Genomic DNA, 23080 nt, shown 5'->3' on the forward strand with positions numbered 1-23080 from the left:
GGTTTCCCAAACTGGAGTTGGCAGCCCTAATTGTAGGGCAGCAGCATTCCTTTCCCCTTCCTCTTTTCTTAACATCCAGCCCGCAGAAGAGTTTTAGGGTACTTGAAGGCTTGCTCACTGCTTTGTGATGCTCTAGTACTTTGTTCTAATAAAATTTATTACTCTCTTGTGCTTTGGATTTTTTTCTCAGTTAACCGATACGGCTAACTGCAATTTCTATCTTTTTCAACCAAAAAACCCCTAAAACCTCCCTACCAGCCTAACTGTTCCTCTACATCTTTTACTTGCTACCTGACAGGCAAATATCAAGATCTTTCTGGGAGGGCGTACTCTGTGTGCAGTGTGTCTTCCTGATGTTTTTAGTACATCATCATCGAGTGTGTGGGTATGCTTTTGAATAATTTGGCATTTGCAATTTACAGGTGATACTGAGCATCTTGGTTCCCCCTGCCATACTAATGCTGGAATACAAAACCAAGGCAGAAATGTCCCATATTCCACAGTCTCAAGATGCACACCAAATGACCATGGAAGACAGTGAAAACAATTTCCAGAACATAGCAGAAGAAATACCAATGGTAACTCATGTCCACGTGCACAGTGTTCTTTCACACAGAATACTAATGAGGTCATACATGATTTCTATTTTTTTTTAATGTTAGGAAGTGTTTAAAGAAGTAAAAGTCTTAGACAGTAATGAAGGGAAGCATGACATGGAGACAGCTATAAAACCCAAGAGACTTCCAGTTACACGGAAGTTTTATGCCTTTTATCATGCACCAATCGTGAAATTCTGGTTTAATACGGTAAGTGTTTTCTTTTCTAAGAGAAATTGCTTTATTTCTTGCCCTGTGTGCACTTTGTTAAATATTCATCATTTGACTTCCTTATTTTTAATTTCATTTTGTAAATTAATTTATGAGAAATTACAATAAACAATACATATGAACCATGTAAACCTCAATAGTCCATCTGATCCGACATTTGTCTCCAAACACCAACTTTTTAGAGGTTTTCTTTTTAAATAACCAGTCAGTTTCATTATGCACAATGTGTCATTCAGTTTCACTTTGACTTTGAAAGGAATTTTTCCTCCAATATCTGGCGCAGATGGAATGAGCAGTTGTTACTGCATACAGAACCAGCTCTTGAAAAGGAGACAGAATACATATGATGTAATGTTACAGTAACAGTTCTCGCATACTAGTGGTCCTAAAATCTATGTAACTGAAATGTTTGCCACAATCATTTCCCAACAGCTTGTGAACAACTCCCATCACACATGAAAGCAAGTAGCATTGAAATTGCCACAGAACCAACAATTCTTTGTGGTATTATAATTTTTGAAGAATCTGTTTGGTGACAGGTACCACCATTTTAATTACACTCTATTTTGCTTACTTCTATAGTTGGCCTACATAGGATTTTTGATGCTTTATACTTTTGTCGTTCTTGTGAAAATGGGAGAGCTGCCTTCCATTCAAGAATGGATTGTCATTGCTTACATTTTCACATTGGCTGTTGAGAAGATTCGTGAGGTATGTCGACACTTTTTATAATTTTGTGTTCTGTGTGTGAAATACACAGTCATATTTGTGTCTGTATCAAAGGGCTAGTTAACATGAATTGTGCAGCGACTTACCTGTTACAGGAGAACAAGGCTGCAGGTGCCCTGTGGCCTTCTGGACATCCAGACATCATTGTGATGTTTACTTACACAGATACCATCATGCACATTGCTAGTCCTAAATTTAATTTGGGAATCAATTGTGCAGTCTAAGTTCGTGAATTTTTTTAATGTGATTTTTAAAAAATGTATGTAAGTTCCATGCCAAAGTCGCAGTTTTTGATGAGCCCAGAAATGAGATGGGCATATAGGCTGAGCTGGAAAGCATACAACTTCTCCATGTTTAGAAATTTGTCCAAACGAGCTGATTCATGAATTCTAATGAAGAAATTCATAGTATTCCACTTAACGCACTTCCATTTTTATTGCATGTGTGCTGTAACTTGTCACAGCAGCAGAGTCTGGATTCCTCCCAAAGGAACTAATGGGTGTTAGGAGTACGCTATGCTTGCAGACCTTGTTATTGAAAACAGTAATTTGTTCAAGATATCCTCCCACCCTAGGAAAAGTATTCTGAAAGTAAACTAATGAGTCAAGGGAAATAACCCTATGTGGTCAGACTTCACTATTACATATTTAATTGATTTATACCCCAGCCTTTCTCCCCGTGGGGACCCAAAGCAGCTTATATTGTTCTCTTCTACATTTTTTAATCCTCACAACAACCCTGTGAAGTAGGTTAAGCAGAGTGTGTGTTTCTGGCCCAAGGTTACCCAGTGAGCTTCCATGGCAGAACAGGGATTCAAACCTGGGTCTCCCACTGGAGGATGGGGTGCGCTTCCAGTTCCCACAGGCAAGTTATTCTGAAATAAAGAATGAGGCTAATTCTGATACACAGCATAGCCTTTGAAAGGGCCTTTGAAAGAAGATGAAATTGACTGTGCCCAATTTCTCATTATTTTTAAAACAGATCTTCATGTCGGAGGCTGGGAAGGTTAGTCAGAAGATAAAAGTGTGGTTCAATGATTACTTCAATGTCAGCGATACAATAGCCATCATCACTTTCTTTATTGGTTTTGCACTAAGATTTGGAGCAAAAGGGAACTTTAATGAAGATACTTATTCATTAAATCGTGTTTTTGTTGCTGGAAGAATAACTTACTGTCTGAATATAATCTTCTGGTATGTGAGGCTACTGGATTTCCTAGCAGTAAACCAACAGGCTGGCCCTTATGTCATGATGATTGGGAAAATGGTAAGCCTTTTTATGTGGTCTTGGATTCAAATTCTCACAGTGTTTGTTGTAGCACAGTTATATTTTTACAATCATGTGAAACAGATCTACAAATGAAAGCAACATGCAAATTTGTCTTGTTGAATTGTCCATTGCAGCCAAACATAAGAACATAAGAGATGCCAATGTTGGATCAGGCCAAAGGCCCATCCAGTCCAACACTCTGTGTCACACAGTGGCCAGAAATACCAGTGCCATCAGGAGGTCCACCAGTGGGGCCAGGACATTAGAAGCCCTCCCACTGTTGACCCCCCCTAGCACCAAGAAGACAGAGCATCACTTGCCCCAGAGCCCCTATCTATACCTTGTGGCTAATAGCCACTGATGGACCTCTGCTCCATATACTTATCTAATTCCCTTTTGAAGCCGTCCATGCTTGTAGCCATCACCACTTCCTGTGGCAGTGAATTCCATGTGTTAATCACTCTTTGGGTGAAGAAGTACTTCCTTTTATCTGTTCTAACCCGACCGCTCTGCAGTTTCATGGAGTGCCCACGAGTTCTTGTATTGTGAGAAAGGGAGAAAAGTACCTCTTTCTTTACCTGCTCTTTCCCATGCATAATCTTATAAACCTCGATCATGTCACCCCTCAGTCGTCTTTTCTCCAAGCTAAAGAGCCCTAAGCGCTTTAACCTTTCCTCATAGGGAAAGTGTTCCAACCCTTTTATCATTCGAGTTGCCCTTTTCTGCACTTTTTCCAAAGCTATAATATCCTTTTTAAGGTGTGGTGACCAGAACTGCACACAGTATTCCAAATGAGGTCGCACCATTGATTTATATAGCGGCATTATGATATTGGCTGATCTGTTTACAATACCCTTCCTAATAATCCCCAGCATAGCATTGGCCTTCTTTATTGCAGTCACACACTGTCTCGACATTTTCAGTGAGTTATCCACTACAACTCCAAGATCTCTCTCTTGATCAGTCTCTGCCAGTTCAGACCCCATCAATGTGTATTTATATTTAGGATTTTTGGCTCCAATGTGCATCACCTTGCACTTGGCCACATTGAACCCCATTTGCCATGTTGACGCCCACTCGCCCATCCTTGACAGATCCCCTTGGAGTGCCTCACAATCCTCACTGGTTTTCACCACCCTGAACAACTTTGTATCATCCGCAAATTTAGCCACTTCACTGCTTACTCCCATCTCCAAATCATTAATGAACAAGTTAAAAAGCAGTGGACCAAGTACTGATCCCTGCGGTACCCCACTGCTTACCACCCTCCACTGAGAAAATTGCCCACCTACACTCACTCTCTGTTTTCTATGAACTAGCCAGTTTTTGATCCATAAAAGGACTTGTCCTTCTATCCCATGATTTTTGAGCTTACTTAGGAGCCTTTGATGAGGAACTTTATCAAAAGCTTTCTGGAAGTCAAGGTAAATAATATCTATTGGATCCCCCTTGTCCACATGTTTGTTCACCCCCTCAAAGAACACTAACAGGTTAGTGAGACAAGATCTTCCCTTACAGAACCCATGTTGAGTCTGCCTCAATAGGTTTTGTTCATCTATGTGCCTACTAATTCTTTCCTTAATAATGGTTTCCACCAATTTACCCGGTATCGACGTCAGACTGACTGGCCTGTAATTTCCCGGATCTCCTCTGGAACCCTTTTTAAAGATGGGAGTGACATTAGCTACCTTCCAATCCTCAGGAATGGAGGCAGATTTTAAGGAAAGATTACATATCTTTGTCAGGAGATCTACAAGTTCACATTTGAGTTCTTTCAGAACTCTCGGATGTATGCCATCTGGGCCTGGTGATTTTTCAGTTTTTAAGTTGTCTATCAGTTTTAGGACCTCCTCTCTCATCACCTCAATCTGACTCAGGTCTTCCAACACCCCTCCTGAAATCAGTGGTTCTGGAGTGGGCAAGCACTTCTCATCTTCCACAGTGAAGACGGAGGCAAAAAATGCATTTAGCTTCTCAGCCATTTCCCTATCATCCTTCAATACTCCTTTTACCCCTTGGTCGTCCAAGGGCCCCACTGCCTCCCTGGCTGGTTTCCTGTTTCTAATGTATTTGAAGAAAGTTTTATTGTTGGTTTTTACGTTTTTTGCTATATGCTCCTCATATTCCCTTTTTGCCTGCCTGACCTCAGACTTGCATTTTATTTGCCATAGCCTGTGTTCCGTTTTATCAGCCTCACTGTGACTAGCTTTCCACTGCTTAAAGGAATTCTTTTTACTTTTTACAGCCTCCATTACTCTGTTTGTTAACCATGCAGGCTTTTTCCTATACCTTTTTGTGCCTTTCCTAACCTGCGGAATATATATTTTTTGAGCTTCTAGGATCGTAGTTTTAAATAGTTTCCAAGCTTCCCCAATGGTTTTGACCCTTTCTACTTTTCCTTTCAGTTTCCTCCCCACATGTCCCCTCATATCAGAAAAATTACCCCTTTTAAAGTTAAAAGTGGTTGTGTCAGTCTTTTTGGCCAATTCCCTATTTATACAAATGTGGAACTCAACAACATTATGATCACTGTTCCCAAGTGGTGCAATCACTTTTACATCTCTCACCAGGTCTTGAGTGTTACTTAGGACCAAATCAAGGATCGCCTCTCCCCTGGTAGGTTCCGTGACCATCTGCTCCATAGCACAGTCATTTAGAGTGTCTAGAAACTCAATCTCTTTTTCTCGGCTAGAACACATATTGACCCAATCAATGTGTGGGTAGTTAAAACCACCTATTACGACACAGTGTTTTTGTCTAACTGCTATCTTGAATTCATTCATCATTTTATAATCCTCCTCTATCTTTTGATCTGGTGGGCAATAACAAACTCCCAGTGTTAAGTTTCCTTTTGGCCCCCCTATTTCAACCCATAGAATTTCCAGAAGCCTAGGGCCTTGGCTTTCTGGCTCTTCTTGGGCTTCTTACAGAGCCCCTAGGTGAAGAGCCACAGGCAAAGAGCCCTTCGGCTCGTGCCTCTGGCAAGGTGCTTTCTTAAATACTGAATTACAGTCAGTCACAGTCAAACAATGCCCCTTCCTCTCCCTCTAAGCAGCCAGGACTCTGCAACAATTCTAATCACTTTCACACACTCCCAAACACAGTCCTCCCACACAATATCCTCAGCTGAATCCCCTCAGCTGAAAGCAAGTTAAAAAAACACTCACCCCTCTAGCGGCTCTGTCTCCTGCATCTGCTCAGAGCTCAGCTGGGTCTCAAAGAGTCAGCGGATATGAATGATGCTACCAGTGAAGTCAGTAGACCTAGAAGGGCATATCTTTTCATAGGATTGCTTTATGCTCACTGTACTAATGTGGGTGTTAGGTTGAGTGAGAGAACCGTATGTGATGGGACTGGGATTGCATATGCCCATTGCGTTGTTCATGCACATATATGGGCTGCACATGGTGTGTGCAGTCCAGTGTTGTAGTGTGCAGGTCAGCACTGATCATTACTAACATGCAACCATGTAGAATGATGCACAGGTATCTGCAGGGAGGATAAGACAGTCCAGGTTCCCAACTGTGTGTACATTACAAATGAATTTTATTTACAAATAAAGCCAGTTTGGTGTAGTGGTTAAGTGCACGGATTCTAATCTGAGAGAACCAGGTTTGATTCCCCATTCCTCCCCTTGCAGCTGCCGGATGACCTCAGGCAAGTCATAGTTCTGTCAGAGCTGTTCTTGAAAGAGCAGTTCTCGAAAGAGCTCTCTCAGCCCCACCTACCTCACAGGGTGACTGATGTGGGGAGGAGAAGGGAAAGGAGATTGTAAGCCGCTCTGCGACTCTGAATGAAGGGCGGGGTATAAATCCAATCTCTTCTTCTCTTCCTCTTCTATCTTGCCTTTCTGCCCAGTCAGGACCACCAAGGCAGCTAACAGTTAAAACAAAACATAAAAATGCATCATAATAACAGTTAAAAGCAAAATGAAAATGCTTATTTAAAAGCACATAAGACTAATCAAAAGAGAGGGCTAGCTGAGGGAAATTAAACAAAAAAGTGTTCACCCATGGGTGGAAGACTGCAATGGAAGGGGACAGACTAATGTCCCTGGGGAGAGAGTTCCATAGTCTGGTGCCACAACCGAGAAGACCGTCTCTTGGGTTGCCACACACCTAATCCAAGAGAGTGGGGCACCCAAAGCAGGGCCTTGGAAGATGACCACAGTGGTTGAGTAGGTTCATACGGGGGGTGAGTGGTCCTTCAGGTATGCTGGTTCCAAGCCATATAGAGCTTTAACCATCAGCACCCTGAATTGGGCCCAGAAACATATTGGGAGCCAGTGTAGACTGGAGTGATGCGATCCCTACCAACTGCTCTGGTCAACAAGCTAACTGCAGCATTCTGTACCAGTTAAGTTTCTGAAACAATGTTCAGTGGTAGCCCCACACAGAGTACATTGCAGTAATTTAATCTAGAGGCTACGCTGGTGTGCAGCACAATGAAGAGATCTTTTCTTCCCAAGAAAGTCTTCAGATGGCTTACCAGCTGAACCTAGTGAGAGGAATTCCTGGCCACAGCTGCCACCTGCTTACGCAGCAGTAGGTCCAGGAGTGCCCCCCCCCCCGACTCCAAAAGTGCTCTTTTAAGAGGAGGGCGACCCCATCCAGAACAGGTGACATCTTAAATCCTGAGTCAGACCTTCCACCCTTCTGTCTTATTGGGACGAAGCTTCAGTTTATTAGCCGGCATCCATCCTGAAACTGCCTCCAGGCAACAGTTAAGGGTTTCTGCATCCTCCCCGGGACTGGGGACTGAGCTGAGTGTCGTCTCCATACTGGTGCCTGCCCAGACAAACTCTTACATAGGGCTACTGTTGCTGTGTACATATGTGTTATGTGCTTGTAAAAATAGCAGAAATCACAGTGGGCCCCCACAGACGCTCAGGCTCCATTGACACGAATGAACATAGCGCAGATATTTAACTCTGAAGTTTTTCTCCATTTCAGAGTGAATTCGGCCCAGTGATGTTTTTGCATGTGTGCATAAATTAGCTTCAGACATCAAAGTGATAGCTCAAATTAGGAAGTTAAAAATAAAATTATGTACTGTAATAAAATTATTCCTTGACTCATATATGAAACAGGTCCTCAGTTCAAAGTCCTGGGAGTATTACTTGTTCCACAGTGGGAAAGCATGGGTAGAGATACTTAGCTGCTGAATCACAGCTGTTACTGCATAGTAAACCCTTTTGTGTTCTGATGTCCAAAAGGATTTCATGTCAGAAAAAATTGAGTTAATTGCTTGAGCAAGCCAGTTAAAATGAGTAGCATTTTAGAAGGAAGTATTTTCATTACTTTTAAGAAATTATTTCAGCTTCTTTGACTCTGCCTCTGTATTTTAATAGGTGGCCAACATGTTTTACATTGTAGTGATCATGGCTGTTGTCCTGCTCAGTTTTGGAGTCCCCAGGAAGGCAATACTTTACCCTAATGAAGAACCATCCTGGGTTCTGGCAAAAGATATTGTGTTTCAACCCTACTGGATGATCTTTGGTGAAGTTTATGCGTATGAAATAGATGGTAAGAGGAAATTTCCTAGAACTGGAGTCTATCTTGTTTGAAATGTTGCTGAGGTGGGCTGATGGAAGGGGATGTCAGCCTTTCATGGAGGCGGGGGGTTATAATATGTGTACAATATTCCCCCTGCTTGACTGTACATGTTCCTGAGCTGCTGCTGTTCTTCCTTGCTTCTAGGTTACAATTATTTCATGCATGGTATCTATAAACCCCAGTACATAACATTCCTTTTGAATGTTATTGCGTTTAATGAAAATCTTGTGTCTTCTAATGCTTGTGGAATGTCCTTAGGGAGGCCGAGGTGGTCCACCTCTTTCTGTCATGGAGCATTTATTGTGGTTCTTTGTGAATTACCAGGCATATATCCTTCCAGAATCAGCCTCATGACAGATTGGTAGCTTCTACAAATTTCTCCGGGCCTATCCTGTAAACTCACCAAGTGTTTGTGTGGGGGCCCCTCTTTACCAAAGGGAGAATTGCTTCTTCCCAAAAGACCAGTTATTTATTTCCTCCCATTTATACCCCACCTTCTTCTCTTATAGGGACTCAAACTGGTTTATATCATTCTCCTGTCCTCCATTTTAGCCTCACAGCAACACTGAGTTAGGTTAGGCTGAGAGGGTCTGGCTGGCCCAAGATCACCTAGCACGCGTCCTTTCATGGCAGAGTGGTGACTGAAACCTGAGTCTTCCAGATTCTATTCCCACTGCACCTTAGTTCCAACATTCATTCTATAGCTCAAGTTGGCCCCTCATTGTAGGAGTTGGTGAACTTAATGTTTGGTTTAGACAGTTTTAACTAGTCATGAGTATCGTTTTCAGTATTTTGTGTTGCGTTTCGATATTATTTAAAGCCAGGTTATTATTTTAAAAGGATACTTTATATACATGTATTTTTAAAAATTCTGATATAATGGGGTTTTTTTCCTGAAAAGAAGCTGTTTAGACATATTTGTTCAAAATCTGACATGCAGTTCTTATGTTACCCAATACAGGCTAATTTCTTATTGGTTGAGTTTGGAGATGAATTACTTTAATACAAACACCCACATTTACCTGCCTACCCCTCTAGCTGTTGCTCCTAATTTTTTAGTTTAAAGTATTATGGCTATGCAGTGAGTACTTCTTGGGCATACGTTAAATAGTTACTGGAAGCAGTATATTATTGGTTATGTTTACAAGATCTTTGTTTCTATATCTGCTAGATACGACTGCAGAACTTTCTAATCATTTCTGTTTGTTGTTGTTCTAGTGTGTGCAAACAATTCTGAATCTGATCTTAAAGACCTTTGTGTGATGGGATCCTGGCTCACTCCGTTTCTTCAATCAGTCTATCTCTTTGTCCAGTACATAATTATGGTCAATCTCCTCATTGCCTTTTTCAAGTACGTATATAAATCAGTTTGTTTACTATGTAGACATTTGAAAAGATGGCTAGCTTGGTGATTTGTTCTAGCTTGCAATAACTTTGCTACTAATGTTCTGATATTGTAATATTTTCTACTAATGTATAGATCTGAATGCAAGTGTCTGGAGTATTGCACTAAGACATTTACTTCTTTGTTTTTTTGTTCTTGCTTTAGCAATGTATATTTGCAAGTGAAAGCAATTTCCAACATTGTATGGAAATACCAGCGTTATCATTTCATTATGGCTTATCATGAGAAACCTGTCCTGCCCCCGCCTCTTATCATTCTTAGTCATATGGCTTCCCTGTGCTGTTGCATATGCAAGCGAAGAAAGACAGATAAAACTTCAGATGGACCAAGTAAGAACACAGCAGAGAATATACAGTGTTGTTCTTCTTTTATATAATGTCAAATGAGGGATTTGTGTGTGTGTGTGTGTGTGTGTGTGTGTGTGTGTGTGTGTGTGTGTGTGTAAAGAAACTGGTTCTATCCAGTCTTGTTAATGTGTGCACAATTTAATTTTAAAACCTAGGAATCTGAACTCATATCCAAATCTCAGTTGGTATACTTCTAGTAATGTCTTCTGCTGTTCCAGAACCAGGACATGGAGCCTTTTTTTTTAATTAGTTTTTTTAATTATCAGTTTCATTTAATGACTTGACCAGAGGGAGCTGAAAACACAGGATGTGGAGATATGCAGTGGGGATCAATGCTCCCTCTAAGCTGTGGAGTCTTGTGAGCAAAAATTCTACTTTGTGAGCTACTGGTGTTAAAGTTGTGAGCAGGTGATTTGGCTACTGTATAAGTTAGTTTGCTCTGGTGCCATCCTTCCTAAGCTAAGACAAAAAATGCATGAGCCAGAGGCTTAAAAACTGTAAGCTAGCTCTCACTAACTCAGCTTAGAGGAAACACTGGTGGGGATGTGAGCAAAAAATTCCTTAAAGGACTCTGCAGTTGAAATTGTATTGCTGAAATTGTATTCTCAGCCCAATTTCTTAATTATAATGGGAGCTGTTTTTACTGTCAGGTGGGATTTGGTGGTGAACTTGGTTTGTGGAGGTTGGGGATACTGGTAAACATCAGTATATAGTCAGTACTTGAGTCCCCTGTTTTTACCATTGTGTGAGTGCTATTTTGGGGAGTATATATATGAATAAAATACACAAATTTATACGTAAATGGCAGTGTTGCCACTTTTTTGTTTGTTTCACTTATAAGTTTGGATTAATTATGTTTGGATAGGCTACTTACATGATCGCATCTATTCCTTTATCCCATGCTTTTCTATATTCATTTGCCTGTTCTTAAAGCTGTTTTTTCCCCTTTCTCTTGTTCTCCAGAATTGTTTTTAACAGAAGAGGATCAGAAGAAACTGCATGATTTTGAAGAACTATGTGTTGAGATGTATTTCAATGAAAAAGATGACAAGTTCCATTCCGGTAGTGAAGAAAGAATTAGAGTAACTTCTGAACGGTATAAAACTTTAATGAATAAACATAGAATCACACAATCACAGAGTTGGAAGCAGTGTTCCCTCTAAGCTGAGTTAGTGTGAGCCAGCTCACAGTTTTTTAGCCTCCAGCTCACAGATTTTTGTCTTAGCTCAGGAAGGACAGCTCCCAAGCAAACTGATTTATGCAGTCCCCAAATCGCTCGCTCACAACTTTAAGGCCCGTAGCTCACAAAGTAGAATTTTTGCTCACAAGATTCCACAGCTTAGAGGGAACATTGAAAGGGGCCATAAAGGCCATCTAGTCCAACTCCCTGCTCAATGCAGGATCAGCCTAGAGCATCCCTGACAAGTGTTCGTCCAGCCCCTGCTTAAAGACTGCCAAGGAGGGGGAGCTCACCACCTCCTTAGGCAGCTGATGCCACTGTTGCACAACTCATACTGTAAAAAAGTTTTTCCTAATATCCAGTCGGTACCTTCCCACCCTTAATTTAAACCCATTACTGCAAATTCTATCCTCTGCTGCCAACAGGAACAGTTCCCTGCCCTCCTCTAAGTAACAGCCCTTCATATACTTAAAGAAAGCAGTCATTCTCCCCCCCCCCCCACCCTCCTCTTCTCCAGACTGAACATTCCCAAGTCCCTCAACCTTTCCTCATAGGGCTTGGTCTCCAGGCCCCTGATCATCCTCGTTGCTGTCCTCTGCACCCGCTCCATTCTGTCCACATCCTTTTTGAAGTTAGACCTCCAGAACTGCACACAATACTCTAGGTGTGGCCTGACCAATGCAGTGTACAGCGGGACTATGACCTCTCGTGGTTTGGATGTTATGTCTCTGCTGATGCACCCCAAGATCGCATTAGCCTTTTTTGTCACTGCATTACACTGGCTACTCATAGTTTACTTATGGTCCACCTGTACCCCAAGATTTTGTTCACACACACTGTTGCCCAGAAGTGTATCCCCCATCCATTATGTGTGTTCCTCATTTTTGTTACCCAGATGTAGAACTCAGCACTTATCTTTGTTAAATTGCATCTTGTTCACATCCACCCACTTTTCTATCGCTATCTTCTGGTGTGATCTTCTGGTGTGTTTGCTGCTCTTCTCAATTTTAAAATATTGTACCTTGTTTGGTATGAAAGCCGTAGCCACCTTTTAAGAAGTGCACCAATTCCTTTTCAGGTATTCAGGAGTGATTGAAGCTTTTAACTGAATAACTCTTGCACTTCTCAGACAGATGTAAATATGTATGGTCAGTTATCATCGGGCTTAGCTTGAAGTAACTCTGCATAGGACTGTTCTGGTAGAGTAATAGTATCATGTTTCCCCAAAAGTAAGACATCCCCCGAAAATAAGACCTACTTACAGTTTTGCCTCTCGCTGAAATATAAGGCATCCCTCCAAAATAAGACCTCCCCGATAATAAGGCCCCCCGGAGCAGACAGGAAGTGCGAGGTCTCTTTTAATCAGAGAGCCCGTGCCGCCGCCAGGACAAGCTGCCGCCTGCTGCTCGCTCTGCCCTGACGGAGTGTACCGTATTCTTCTTAATAAGACATCCCCTGAAAATAAGACCTAGTGCATCTTTGGGAGCAAAAATTAATATAAGACACTGTCTTATTTTCGGGGAAACACGGTAGGTCTGTATCCTGTTTGGAGGTCAGATTTTTGAGTGTCCTCGTCTGCTAAAATTTCCTACTTCTAGAGGAGTGATTTGGTCCTGTCCTGGATGGCCCCGTCAGGTCTTGGGAGCTAAGCAGCATCGACCCTCGTTAGTACGTGGATGGAAGACCTCCAAGGAAGTCCAGAGTCGCTGCACAGAGGCAGGCCATGGCAAGCCACCTCTGTTTGTCTCTTGCCTTAAAAGCCCTACAGGGTCTCCTTAAGTTGGCGACAACTTGACGGTCCTTTCTGCCAACTTGGCATACAAAAAAAGTTTTTATTACTTTATATACTTGTAACTTATATGCCAATGTAAGACAACCCCCTCTGTTTCTTGATGATACACCCACAAAAAACCCCTGGTCATCCTTTTTTTTATTAATATTCAGTAATTGGACCCCTGTATTGAGAGAGAAATGCATGCTGCCCTCCTATTTAAGAGTTATATTGTCATTCTGTTTTTACTTTGTAATGCATTATATGCTTTGCGAAGAAATGTGAGAGACAGATCTCCTGCATTTCGTGGCCTTTTGGCCTCACTGTTTCCTTTGTTTTTGTGTGTGAGTGAGTTTGGCATGTTATCCTCAGCTGGCAAAGTGAGATCTGGCCTACAGAATCTTAGGTCTTCTAAATCTGTTACCCTTTAAGGTGTCACAAAATTCCCTTTGACAGCTGCAACAAACTGGCCTCATAACCGTGCAGGCTGTCAAACCAAAGCACTGTATAACAGCCTGCCAGGCACTTGAAAATCATTACCGGTTCAGGAGCTAAAGCAGCCGGCAAAACTGCTAAACTTCTGATGGGCAGCATTCCCAAGTTGTGTAGGCCTGTGTCCCTGCCCCAGCTTCCAAAAGCCAGGCCACCGGTCTGTGGTGGAAGGATTGCATTTATCTTGGCAGTCACAAGGTTTCTTTTAAATTTGCATTAGCCAGATTTCCTCATCTAGATTAGTGTATGTACAGCCCCACATATTCAAAACTCTGTAGAGTTAGATAAGCACTTATCTGGGCAGGGAAGCTCTGTATGTGCATCACAGCCCTTGCATCTGCATGGAATTGGGGCATGTTGATATATCCCAGGGAATCTGAATCAGGACATGTTGAGATGTCCTGGGGAAATAAAGTGTGTGTTCCCTCTGGTTTTAGTGTGACTTACCATTGTAAGTCATTTTGGGTCCTGCTGTTGAAAAGAGGAGCTAGGATGTTTGGAGAAAAATGTACACCCATGTTTTCCAAACTTCTGACACCGGAGACATAACTGGAGGGATGCTTATGGAGAGCGGCATCACCTAGCCTTAGAAGAGTGCCTCCTTGTGTCTCTGCCTGGATCTCCATTCTGAGAATGCCTCAAGGTTAGGAGGAAGGCACTCCAAAGTAGTTATTCATGCAGCGAATTGTCTCCCAGGACAAGTAATTCTCCCGGGTCCTGCGCTAAGAGTGAATCGGTGATTTATTCCTATCCAGATCAAAGTCTGATTGGAAGAAGGCAACAGCAAAGGGAAGAAATGCCATGGCAGGCACTCCTCTCCATTACTGGATGCTTTTAAGATCACAGGACCATTTAATTATTTCTTGTGGCTTGCAGTCTGCCTGTGGCATGCCGTGGTTGCATTACCAGCACACAGTCAAAGCAAGCCTAACTTTCTCTACCTTTTCTTTTTTAAATGGTGCATCTTTCTTCCCCCCCCCTTCCAGGGTTGAGCACATGTGCATTCAGATCAAGGAAGTTGGTGACCGAGTCAACTATATCAAACGTTCATTGCACTCCCTAGATACTCAGATCGGCCACTTACAAGACCTTTCGGCACTTACAGTGGACACTTTGAAAACACTGACAGCACAGAAGGCATCAGAAGCTAGCAAGGTCCATAATGAAATTACACGTGAATTGAGTATTTCTAAACATTTGGCACAGAACCTCATTGAGGATGGTCCCCTAAGATCTTCCATGTGGAGAAAGCACAGTATTGGCAATGTGTTTGGTTCCTCTTCCCCCCAAGGAGTCCTTGAAAGTAATAATGCTGTGCTGTGCAACATTTCTATGCAAGATGAAAAAGATTCTGGACATAAGATGACTGATTTCCCCAACAGGAATGAACTCAACTTTCCAGAGGCGGGTTCCTCTGGCAGTGCCTTAATCCCAAGAGCTCTTTCTCCTCCAGAACTTCGTCAAAGAATACAGGGTACAGACTTAACGAAGAGCAGTAATAAAAACAAAAAGGCAGGCAGTTCCTCAAAAAGCATGCCACATCTAACGTCCCCAACAGCTAAATTTTTTGTTAGTGCTCCTTCTCGACCCAGTTGCAAAGCCCAGTTAGAAACTGCAGCAAAGGATGAGGAGAAGGCCGCCGACACAGATAACACTGTTGAATTTGGTGCATTTGTTGGTAAGTATAGCCGACTCAAGCATGAACTTCCTAAAGTTGCCGTCGGTTGCTCTAGTTGTCCTGCTTCGCCCTCTCTATGTCTTGCTGCCACCTCCCAAGCTTGCGTTGGAGTAGAGGGATACATTAACCATGCTTTTGTTGATAATGAAAGTGATGGTGTTGCGGATGGCTGCACAGACCAATGGAATCCCCAGCTCTCTTCCGACACAATGAAGAATAATGCCAAAAATAAGTTACAGTGGTCTTCCACTAATGAGGACTGGAGTGGGACAAGTAAACATCTGAAAGGGACATTGAGTGTTGAAGGACTCCTTTGCAGCACTCAAGAAACCGCACGAAAGAGCCAAGCTTTATGTTCCAGTACCTTTACACGAGTCCAGAAACTGTGGATCAAATCTAAATTGCAAGGTTTGATTTATCAAGAGTTGTGTGGTACCTTGGGTGGATTCTGGCTGCAGGTGGCCTTGTGGTACTGTGGTGCTTTTTAACCCTTCAGTTCCTTCAAACTATATGAATGGTTTCTTCTTTATTTAAAGTGTAATTTCTTTTATCAATCTGTCTCAATGGATGATTTTTTTTTTCGGGCTTGGTTATTGAAGAACAAAGAGATCTTAATCATAAAATCTGCAGGTCAGTGTTTGTAATTCAGAGGAATCCTACTCTAGCAGCTGACTTTGGAAACACATCCCCTCTACTGTCTGTAACATTTGGGTGTAATATTTAGCATGTGGGGTACCTCATGAGGACAGTCCCCGTCTCCCCCACTGTGCACGGGCCTTTACCAGGCTTTTAGCTGCTTGTTAAATGGTCCTCCATAAACAAATGCACATATATTTGCATTGTGGTTACAACTAGTATTTCCCCCCTCCAGTATTTGTCAGTTTTAACTGTGATAACAGTGATAATAGTAATCTATTGTAAATCTGCTTTTAATCTTTCAAAGCAAAGAATTCAGGGTCACTAACCAGAGATGAATAAACTACCTTCTCATGGAAGAAGTGATTTGGTGTCGGGATACAATCTCTTGTTTTATAATATAATCTTCATCCTTTGGCCTAATTGGAATGTTGGGTTTAGGGAAGCAAAAGCAGCATGTTTTGAAGTTTGAGATGTACACACAGCAGAGGATCATGCTGGCTTAGCGAATTGCCTTGGTGTCTTCGCCCCACTCACCATTTGCATGTTGGATTTAATGCTTGTGTAGGGCCCGGCACAACTGCACGGTCACATGGTGTATAGGTTCTTCACTCTGGGCAGAGACTATCTTTGGGCTCTGTGCTCTGATACAAATAGGACATCCAGCGTGCAAATAAAAAATAGGGACAGGTGGTGGTGGGGAGTTTTAGCATGGCAGACCAGCAGAATCCCAATTCCCACAGCATATATCTCTATAAATCTGAGGCTTATGTATTTTGTGGTGGATTGTTGTGGCAGAGAGAGAGAGAGAGAGAGAGTGTGCAGATCAGTGTTCCCTCTAAGCTGAGTTAGGGTGAGCTGGCTCACAGCTTTTTACCTTAGCTCAGGAAGGATGGCTCCAGAGCAAACTAATTTCTGCAGCAGCCAAATCGCCGGCTCACCACTTTAATGCCGGTTGCTCACAAAGTAGGGTTTCTGCTCACAGGACTCCGCAGCTTAGAGGGAACCTTGGTGCAGATCCTGTATGCCATGTAACTCAGAAATTTGTTTTACACGTATACAGGGGTGAAGATTATATTTTAAAATGCTGTCATATCGAACTGTGCTTTTTCTACTAGCTAGTTAAAATTATAGTATCCATGCCGCAAGTTAAATATACATATTTGGTGCTGTGAAGTTTGCGTTTTTTCACCCATCCAGTTTTACTCAGTGGGTGGTTTGGCTTCAGGACACTGCACATGTTTATGTGGGAAAAGCAATAGTTCTTAAATCTAATCTACCATAACTGACTCTAAATATATTTCTTTTGTAGTCGTTTTCTCTGTGTTTTCAAGTCCCAACAGCATTCATTGGGAATTAAATATTTAGGTGTTTCTCTCTAAAATCTGTATTTTTTTTAACATGGCAACATACCAAAGGTCACAGAGACAGCATGGAATTACAGAGATTTAAAGACACCGAGTTTAAGAACAAAGAAAAAAATGATACAATTGAGGTAAGCCAGTTCTTTGGTTGTAAGGTAAGCCTTTGACAACATATTATGAAATTATGACGTATTAAAACTTGCTGAGGACATATATAGTATTAATCTGCTAAAATATTCAGAATTCTAACTAATATTTTAATAATCTAAGGTGAAATATATAAGCTATAACAAATAGGCAGGTGAATTTGTAACAGATGTAATTTGTGCATTGAATGAAATGCCCCCGTTTGTGTTTGTATGTATGTTTGTTTGTGTGTTATGAAAAATAAAAAACTTAAAAAAAACATATTAAGCCAGTTCTGCTTTGCCAATAATTAGAAAGTCTTTAGTTAGCTAATGGCAGGCAAAGCAGCTGGGATGGGGCAGAGCAGGTTGTGAGACCAGGCCTGAAGCTCTTTGTGGACTCCTTCTTGCACTGCTAAGGATCAGACAACACTCCACCAGCCAACATCTTGTGCAGGTTAATTACTGTGTTGTGGCAGTGTTCCAGTAGTCTTCACTAAGCAGTATGAGCTGGAGTTGAATTAGCATGGTGGCAAAGGGCGTGAGCTGCGAGTTCAGTAAGTTCGGAGACTTATTCAGTGGGCTTCATGCATAGTTATAATATATACAGCTGTGCAACGTCAGGCCTTTCAGCCATCGCTTTCAAGCTGACTTGCAGCATAATTAATGGCATATTCCAGCAAGATAGTTGTGATAATCTATAGTAGCCAAAATAACAAATAATTTTTATGGCACCTATAAAGACTAACAGATTTATTGTGGCATAAGCTTTTTGTCAATCAGGGCTTGATTGCATGAAGTGCTTGAAGAGGTCCCTCCCCCTGGCAGAGAGAGATTTATACCAAAAACCCCATCTGGCCCCACCCACTCCCCACAGGTGCCAGGCGGTGGGACCCCTAATCCCGTGCCTCTCGCTTGTGGGAAAAGTCATTTTGCATTTTTAAAATTTGTCAGTCACAAATGGCACAAATTTTTAACTTCATTTCAATTAAAAAATAAAATGTGAGAAGCCCTTAACTGCACTTTTTTATAGGAGCAACAGGAGGATTTCAGAAAAGCGATTTTGGAAGGCATGGGGACAACAACAAGGCACCAGGTAGAGCCATGACATTTGGGATTCTCCTGCACCGTTTCCTTGAGCAGCGGTGGCAGGGTTCACATGCCGCTTCTGAAAAGAATCTCTCTTGAATACTTAAATAGAATGATTGCTGACAATGTTTTTGTCTGTTTGACATGCAGGGCAGCAGCGGCACCGAAGGCAGTCTGAGACAGGTTAGTTCATGTGGTGGCTTCACCGAATACCATCGAAGCTTGATAACCGGCCGTTCAGAGCAACGTGAGTATTTGCAAGAGCTCTTTTAGTTTTTAATCTCTGGATTTTATTAACAGTAATTCTTGGGCAGAAATGCCGTCTCTTTCTGTGTCACGTGTACTTATGAATATTGTGTTTTTAAAAAATTTTAAAGTAGGGGTAAAGCCATCTTTTTTTCTTGAAATATTTTTCCTCCTCAGTACAGTGCTATGTTTATCCTGCATCCTGTCCTCTTCATTCCTTAGAATGATACCTTGCTCTGCAGGAATCTTTGAGCTCTAGGTCACTATAATAAAACTGTAAGGTAAAGGTAAAGGTTTCCCTTGCTCAAAAGCCAGTCGACTCTAGGGATGCGATGCTCATCTCCGTTTCCAAGCCGAAGTCGTTTCTGTGGTCATGTGGCTGGCATGACTAAACACCAAGGCTCACAGAATGCTGTTACCTTCCCACTTAAGTGGTACCTATTTATCTACTTGCAATTTCTTGCTTTCGAACTGCTAGGTTGGCAGGAGCTGGGACCAGAGACAGGAGCTCACTCCGTCTTGCAACACTCGGGTCTTGAACAACTGAACTACCGACCTTTCGGTCTGTAGTTCAGCGTCTTAACCAACATGCTTTATCTGGAATGCACATTGAATTATGTATAGTGCTGGGAGGTTTACTCAAGACTTAGCAACTAAGATCTATTGATTTTTAAATTAAGATATATATATCACACACACACACACGTATATATGTGCACACACACCAGTGTTCCCTCTAAGCTGAGTTAGTGTGAGCTAGCTCACAGTTTCTTAGCCTCCAGCTCACACATTTTTGTCTCAGCTCAGGAAGAAGGATGGCTCCAGAGCAGACTAATGTATGCAGTAGCCAAATCGCTCACAACTTTAATGCCGGTAGCTCACAAAGTAGAATTTTTGCTCACAAGACTCCACAGCTTAGAGGGAACATTGACACACACCTTTCTCCCAGAATATTATACCTGACAGATAACAATAAAACCAATATAATTTGAAATATTTTAAAAAACCTTTAAAATAGCCGGCAATAATAGTTTTTTTTAAACTCTAAGCAAAGTCCCTGTGTGTGTGTGTTTAAAGGGGGGGGGTTGACTAATATGTTTGTCCAGAAGTCTCTTTAAACCATTCCTAGTTAGGGAAAATAAAACCGTATCGTCTGCGTAAAACAGTATTATGTTTTCTGCTGACCTATTGTAGGTGAAACAAATTGGGGCCATTTAGCCTGGGGACTATGTCATTTATGTATAGCTAATAGGTTGGTGGGTGGCTTTCATTAATGCTTTAACTAAAGAGGCTGCATTCTCTTTCCAACATTAGCCAGCCATGCTTATCTGAGCCATTGTTTCTCTCTTCCTGAAGCTCCCATCAGTTTGAGAACAGGTTTGCCAGGAGGCATGGGGAGAGATGTCTCAAGTGAAAATGTCCACAGTTCTTTGGATCTCAGCTTTATTTTTAAATTAAACTGTTAAGTTGTCTGACACTTTCTTCAGTATATACTGGAGCACTGGTAACATGCAGATTTATTCAAATGAAATTGATCTACTGAAAAGCAGATTCATCAGTTTTTAAAAAATCTTTAATTGCATAGCAACCCTAATTCTGAATTCGATTTCCCAGTGCACAGTAAGAGCAGAAGGACATCCGTTGAAGAGTCTCCTCAGGCAGATTCTAAGGCAGCCTTACTCACGGTGAGGAACGTGTAATAATACTTCTGCGGTGCTTCTCTTGCGTGTTCAGGGTGGAATCCAGTACCTGCAAAGTTGAATTGCAGTGGTATTGGGAAGAAAGCAGTAGATGGAGGCACATTGTTTTGTGTGCTGTACCTGTGTATAAATAAGTTGCCCTGCAGCGAGGGCCATCTTCTAAGTGGCACGTCTCTCTTGTTAATCTTGAAATTCCTCTGAAGCAGGGCTTTTTTTGTAGAAAAAGCCCAGCAGGAACTCATTAGCATAATAGGCCACACCCAACAGCAGAAACTCATTAGCATATTAGGCCACACCCCATGCCTTCCCTTGGCTTGCCAGGGCACCCCACCCCAGGGGAGCCCAGGCAAGCTGGCCTTTGGACAGGCCAGGGAAGACACGGGGAGTCATTTAAATGCCTCCCCGATCCTTCCTGGGCCCCCTTGGCCCGCCTGCCAGAATCGCTGGGGGGGGTCTGCTCTCCAGGCCTTCCCTTTGTAGCCGCGCACACAGAGGTTTTGGTTGTAGTGGGCGTGGCCAACTCGGAAGCCAGCCGGAACTCCGTTCCTGTGCGTTCCTGCCCAAAAATAGCCCTGCTCTGAAGCATTTGTTGACTACATCTTGTCTCTCTATTTCTTATTGCCTAATTGATGTCCAGTGTGGTTCTAAGCAAATTGCATTGTGTAGTTATGGAGAGATTTTGCACGGCAGCAGTTTGCACCTCCTCTTTATGGTTTTGCATGCTAATGGAATGATGTTGGGGGGTTACCCCACAGGCAGTCTGTGTTGAGCCTGTGATTGCCTACTTCCCTCTCTGCATTTCATTCAGGAAACCGTTCAGGTGGGCAGTTCCCATGACTTGCAGTAGTTTAGGATTAGGACCTGGAATCTTAACAGACTATATGATGCTTGTAGTTTTAAGGACTGTTAACTCACACCCTTGCTTAGGATTGGGGAAATGGTTATGTTGAGATACTTCTTGGTCTCTACAGTCACTTTGGGTGAGCAACACAAATGATTTCTTTTGATTAGCAGAGTAATGTTGAAAACAACTTGAGGGTAAATACTTGAATCCTTAACACAGTCCTACGAAGCTTCTGCGAAGTGGTGGCACTGTAGTTCTAAACCCAGCAATTAGGCAGTGGGCTACAGAGATGTAAAGCTTCAGGGTTTTTTCTCTTACAGGACTGGGTACAAGGCCGACCTTCATACAGCAATCAGATGTAAGTAAGACTCCTTGATACTGCAACTGGCCGTGCTTGTTCAGACCATTCTGCCACTTTTTACTGTGTTTAAGATTACCACATTGGTAACTCTAGAATTCTTTTGTTAACACACACAAATTGTGAGAGAGCACAAAAATAGATCTTAAAAATTAGAGTCTGCTAGTTTTTGATTACAAATAATATTTGAAATTTCTGTCACTGGCAGGTCTTCTGAAGAAGATGCACTGAATGGTAAGCAGTTTCGTATTAAGGTGACAGTGGTTAATATTACTCTACACTTGTTACATTTCTGTGAAGTCATTCAGTGCTTGGTGGTTCTTGGAGGTTTTTTGCTATGTATTTTGATAGGGTAGTTCATTGTTAAACTTGTAATCATTAAAGCATTCATCCAATTGATTTCATCAGTACTTGTGCTCCCTTCCTGTGCTTTGAAAATTTCACTAGACAACTATTTTCTCATCCACTAGTTAGGGGGACTATTTTCTCATAAACTACTTGGGGAAGAGGGGAACCAGCCATTGATGTATGTAATCCCAGGATGTATTTGTTATGGTAAACACAGAATGCTGTTTTTTCAGACATACTATATCATTTTTCTAAAAAGGAATACATCTTATGAATGTAATCATAAAGTGTATGTAAATATATCATAGCACCTTGATCTTCTTTTAGGTATTGCTTCCCCTTTCAAGCCCATCATGGATACCACCTACTACTACTCAGGTCAGTATCCTTAAGAAGCTACAAGTCATGATAATAAGTGGAAGTAGCACATTTCTGTAAAGTAGCTGGAGAAGACTCTTGAGAGTCCCTTGGACTGCAAGAAGATCAAATCAGTCAATCCTAAAAGAAATCAACCCTGACTGTTCCCTGGAAGGCCAGATAATGAAACTGAAGCTCAAATACTTTGGCCACCAAATGAGAAGGGAGCACTCACTGGAGAAGACCCTGATGCTGGGAAAGATTGAAGGTCAAAGAAGACGGGGACGGCAAAGGATGAGATGGTTAGACAGTGTCATAGATGCAACAAACATGAAATCAAGCAAACTTCAGAGGACGGCAGAAGACAGGAAGGCCTGGCGTGATCTGGTCCATGGGGTCGCGAAGAGTTGGACTCAACTGTGCGACTGAACAACAACAACAAAGCAAGAATAATGACTGCAATAACATAGCACTTTTAAGTGTTTCACATACATTGTCTTGTTGCAACTTTGACAACAGCCTTGAAATATAGGCCAGTATTATTATGAGCAACAAGGAGAGCAGCTCGCCTAGGGCCACATAATAGGTTTATTACAGAAACTAGATTTGAACCAGGGATCCTGCCAGATCCACCTTGTTATGGTAGCCACTTTACTAACCCAGGGCTCTGTAACATTTTTTCTCCTCTCTACAGCTGTTGAAAGAAATAATCTGATGAGGTTGTCACAGAGCATACCATTTACCCCTGTGCCTCCAAGAG

At 42.0% G+C, this 23080-nt stretch overlaps 1 protein-coding gene across 1 annotated transcript in view; it reads left to right on the top strand.

Moving 5' to 3' along the window:
• The window catches only part of TRPM7 (transient receptor potential cation channel, subfamily M, member 7), a 70347-nt gene that overhangs the window by 39245 nt on the left and 8022 nt on the right, over window positions 1–23080 (top strand). Inside the window, exons 18-34 of the mRNA XM_015427919.1 lie at window positions 423–578; window positions 663–806; window positions 1410–1538; window positions 2538–2822; window positions 8176–8350; window positions 9599–9731; window positions 9930–10114; window positions 11096–11228; window positions 14562–15661; window positions 17308–17384; window positions 18412–18474; window positions 18618–18714; window positions 20328–20398; window positions 21578–21615; window positions 21824–21849; window positions 22291–22341; window positions 23015–23080. Coding sequence (XP_015283405.1) covers window positions 423–578; window positions 663–806; window positions 1410–1538; window positions 2538–2822; window positions 8176–8350; window positions 9599–9731; window positions 9930–10114; window positions 11096–11228; window positions 14562–15661; window positions 17308–17384; window positions 18412–18474; window positions 18618–18714; window positions 20328–20398; window positions 21578–21615; window positions 21824–21849; window positions 22291–22341; window positions 23015–23080 — 2929 coding nt within the window. The remainder of the gene's footprint in view (window positions 1–422; window positions 579–662; window positions 807–1409; window positions 1539–2537; window positions 2823–8175; window positions 8351–9598; window positions 9732–9929; window positions 10115–11095; window positions 11229–14561; window positions 15662–17307; window positions 17385–18411; window positions 18475–18617; window positions 18715–20327; window positions 20399–21577; window positions 21616–21823; window positions 21850–22290; window positions 22342–23014) is intronic.

Source organism: Gekko japonicus, unplaced genomic scaffold (assembly GCF_001447785.1).
Source record: "Gekko japonicus isolate JY-2015 unplaced genomic scaffold, Gekko_japonicus_V1.1 scaffold772, whole genome shotgun sequence".
NCBI lineage: Eukaryota > Metazoa > Chordata > Lepidosauria > Squamata > Gekkonidae > Gekko > Gekko japonicus.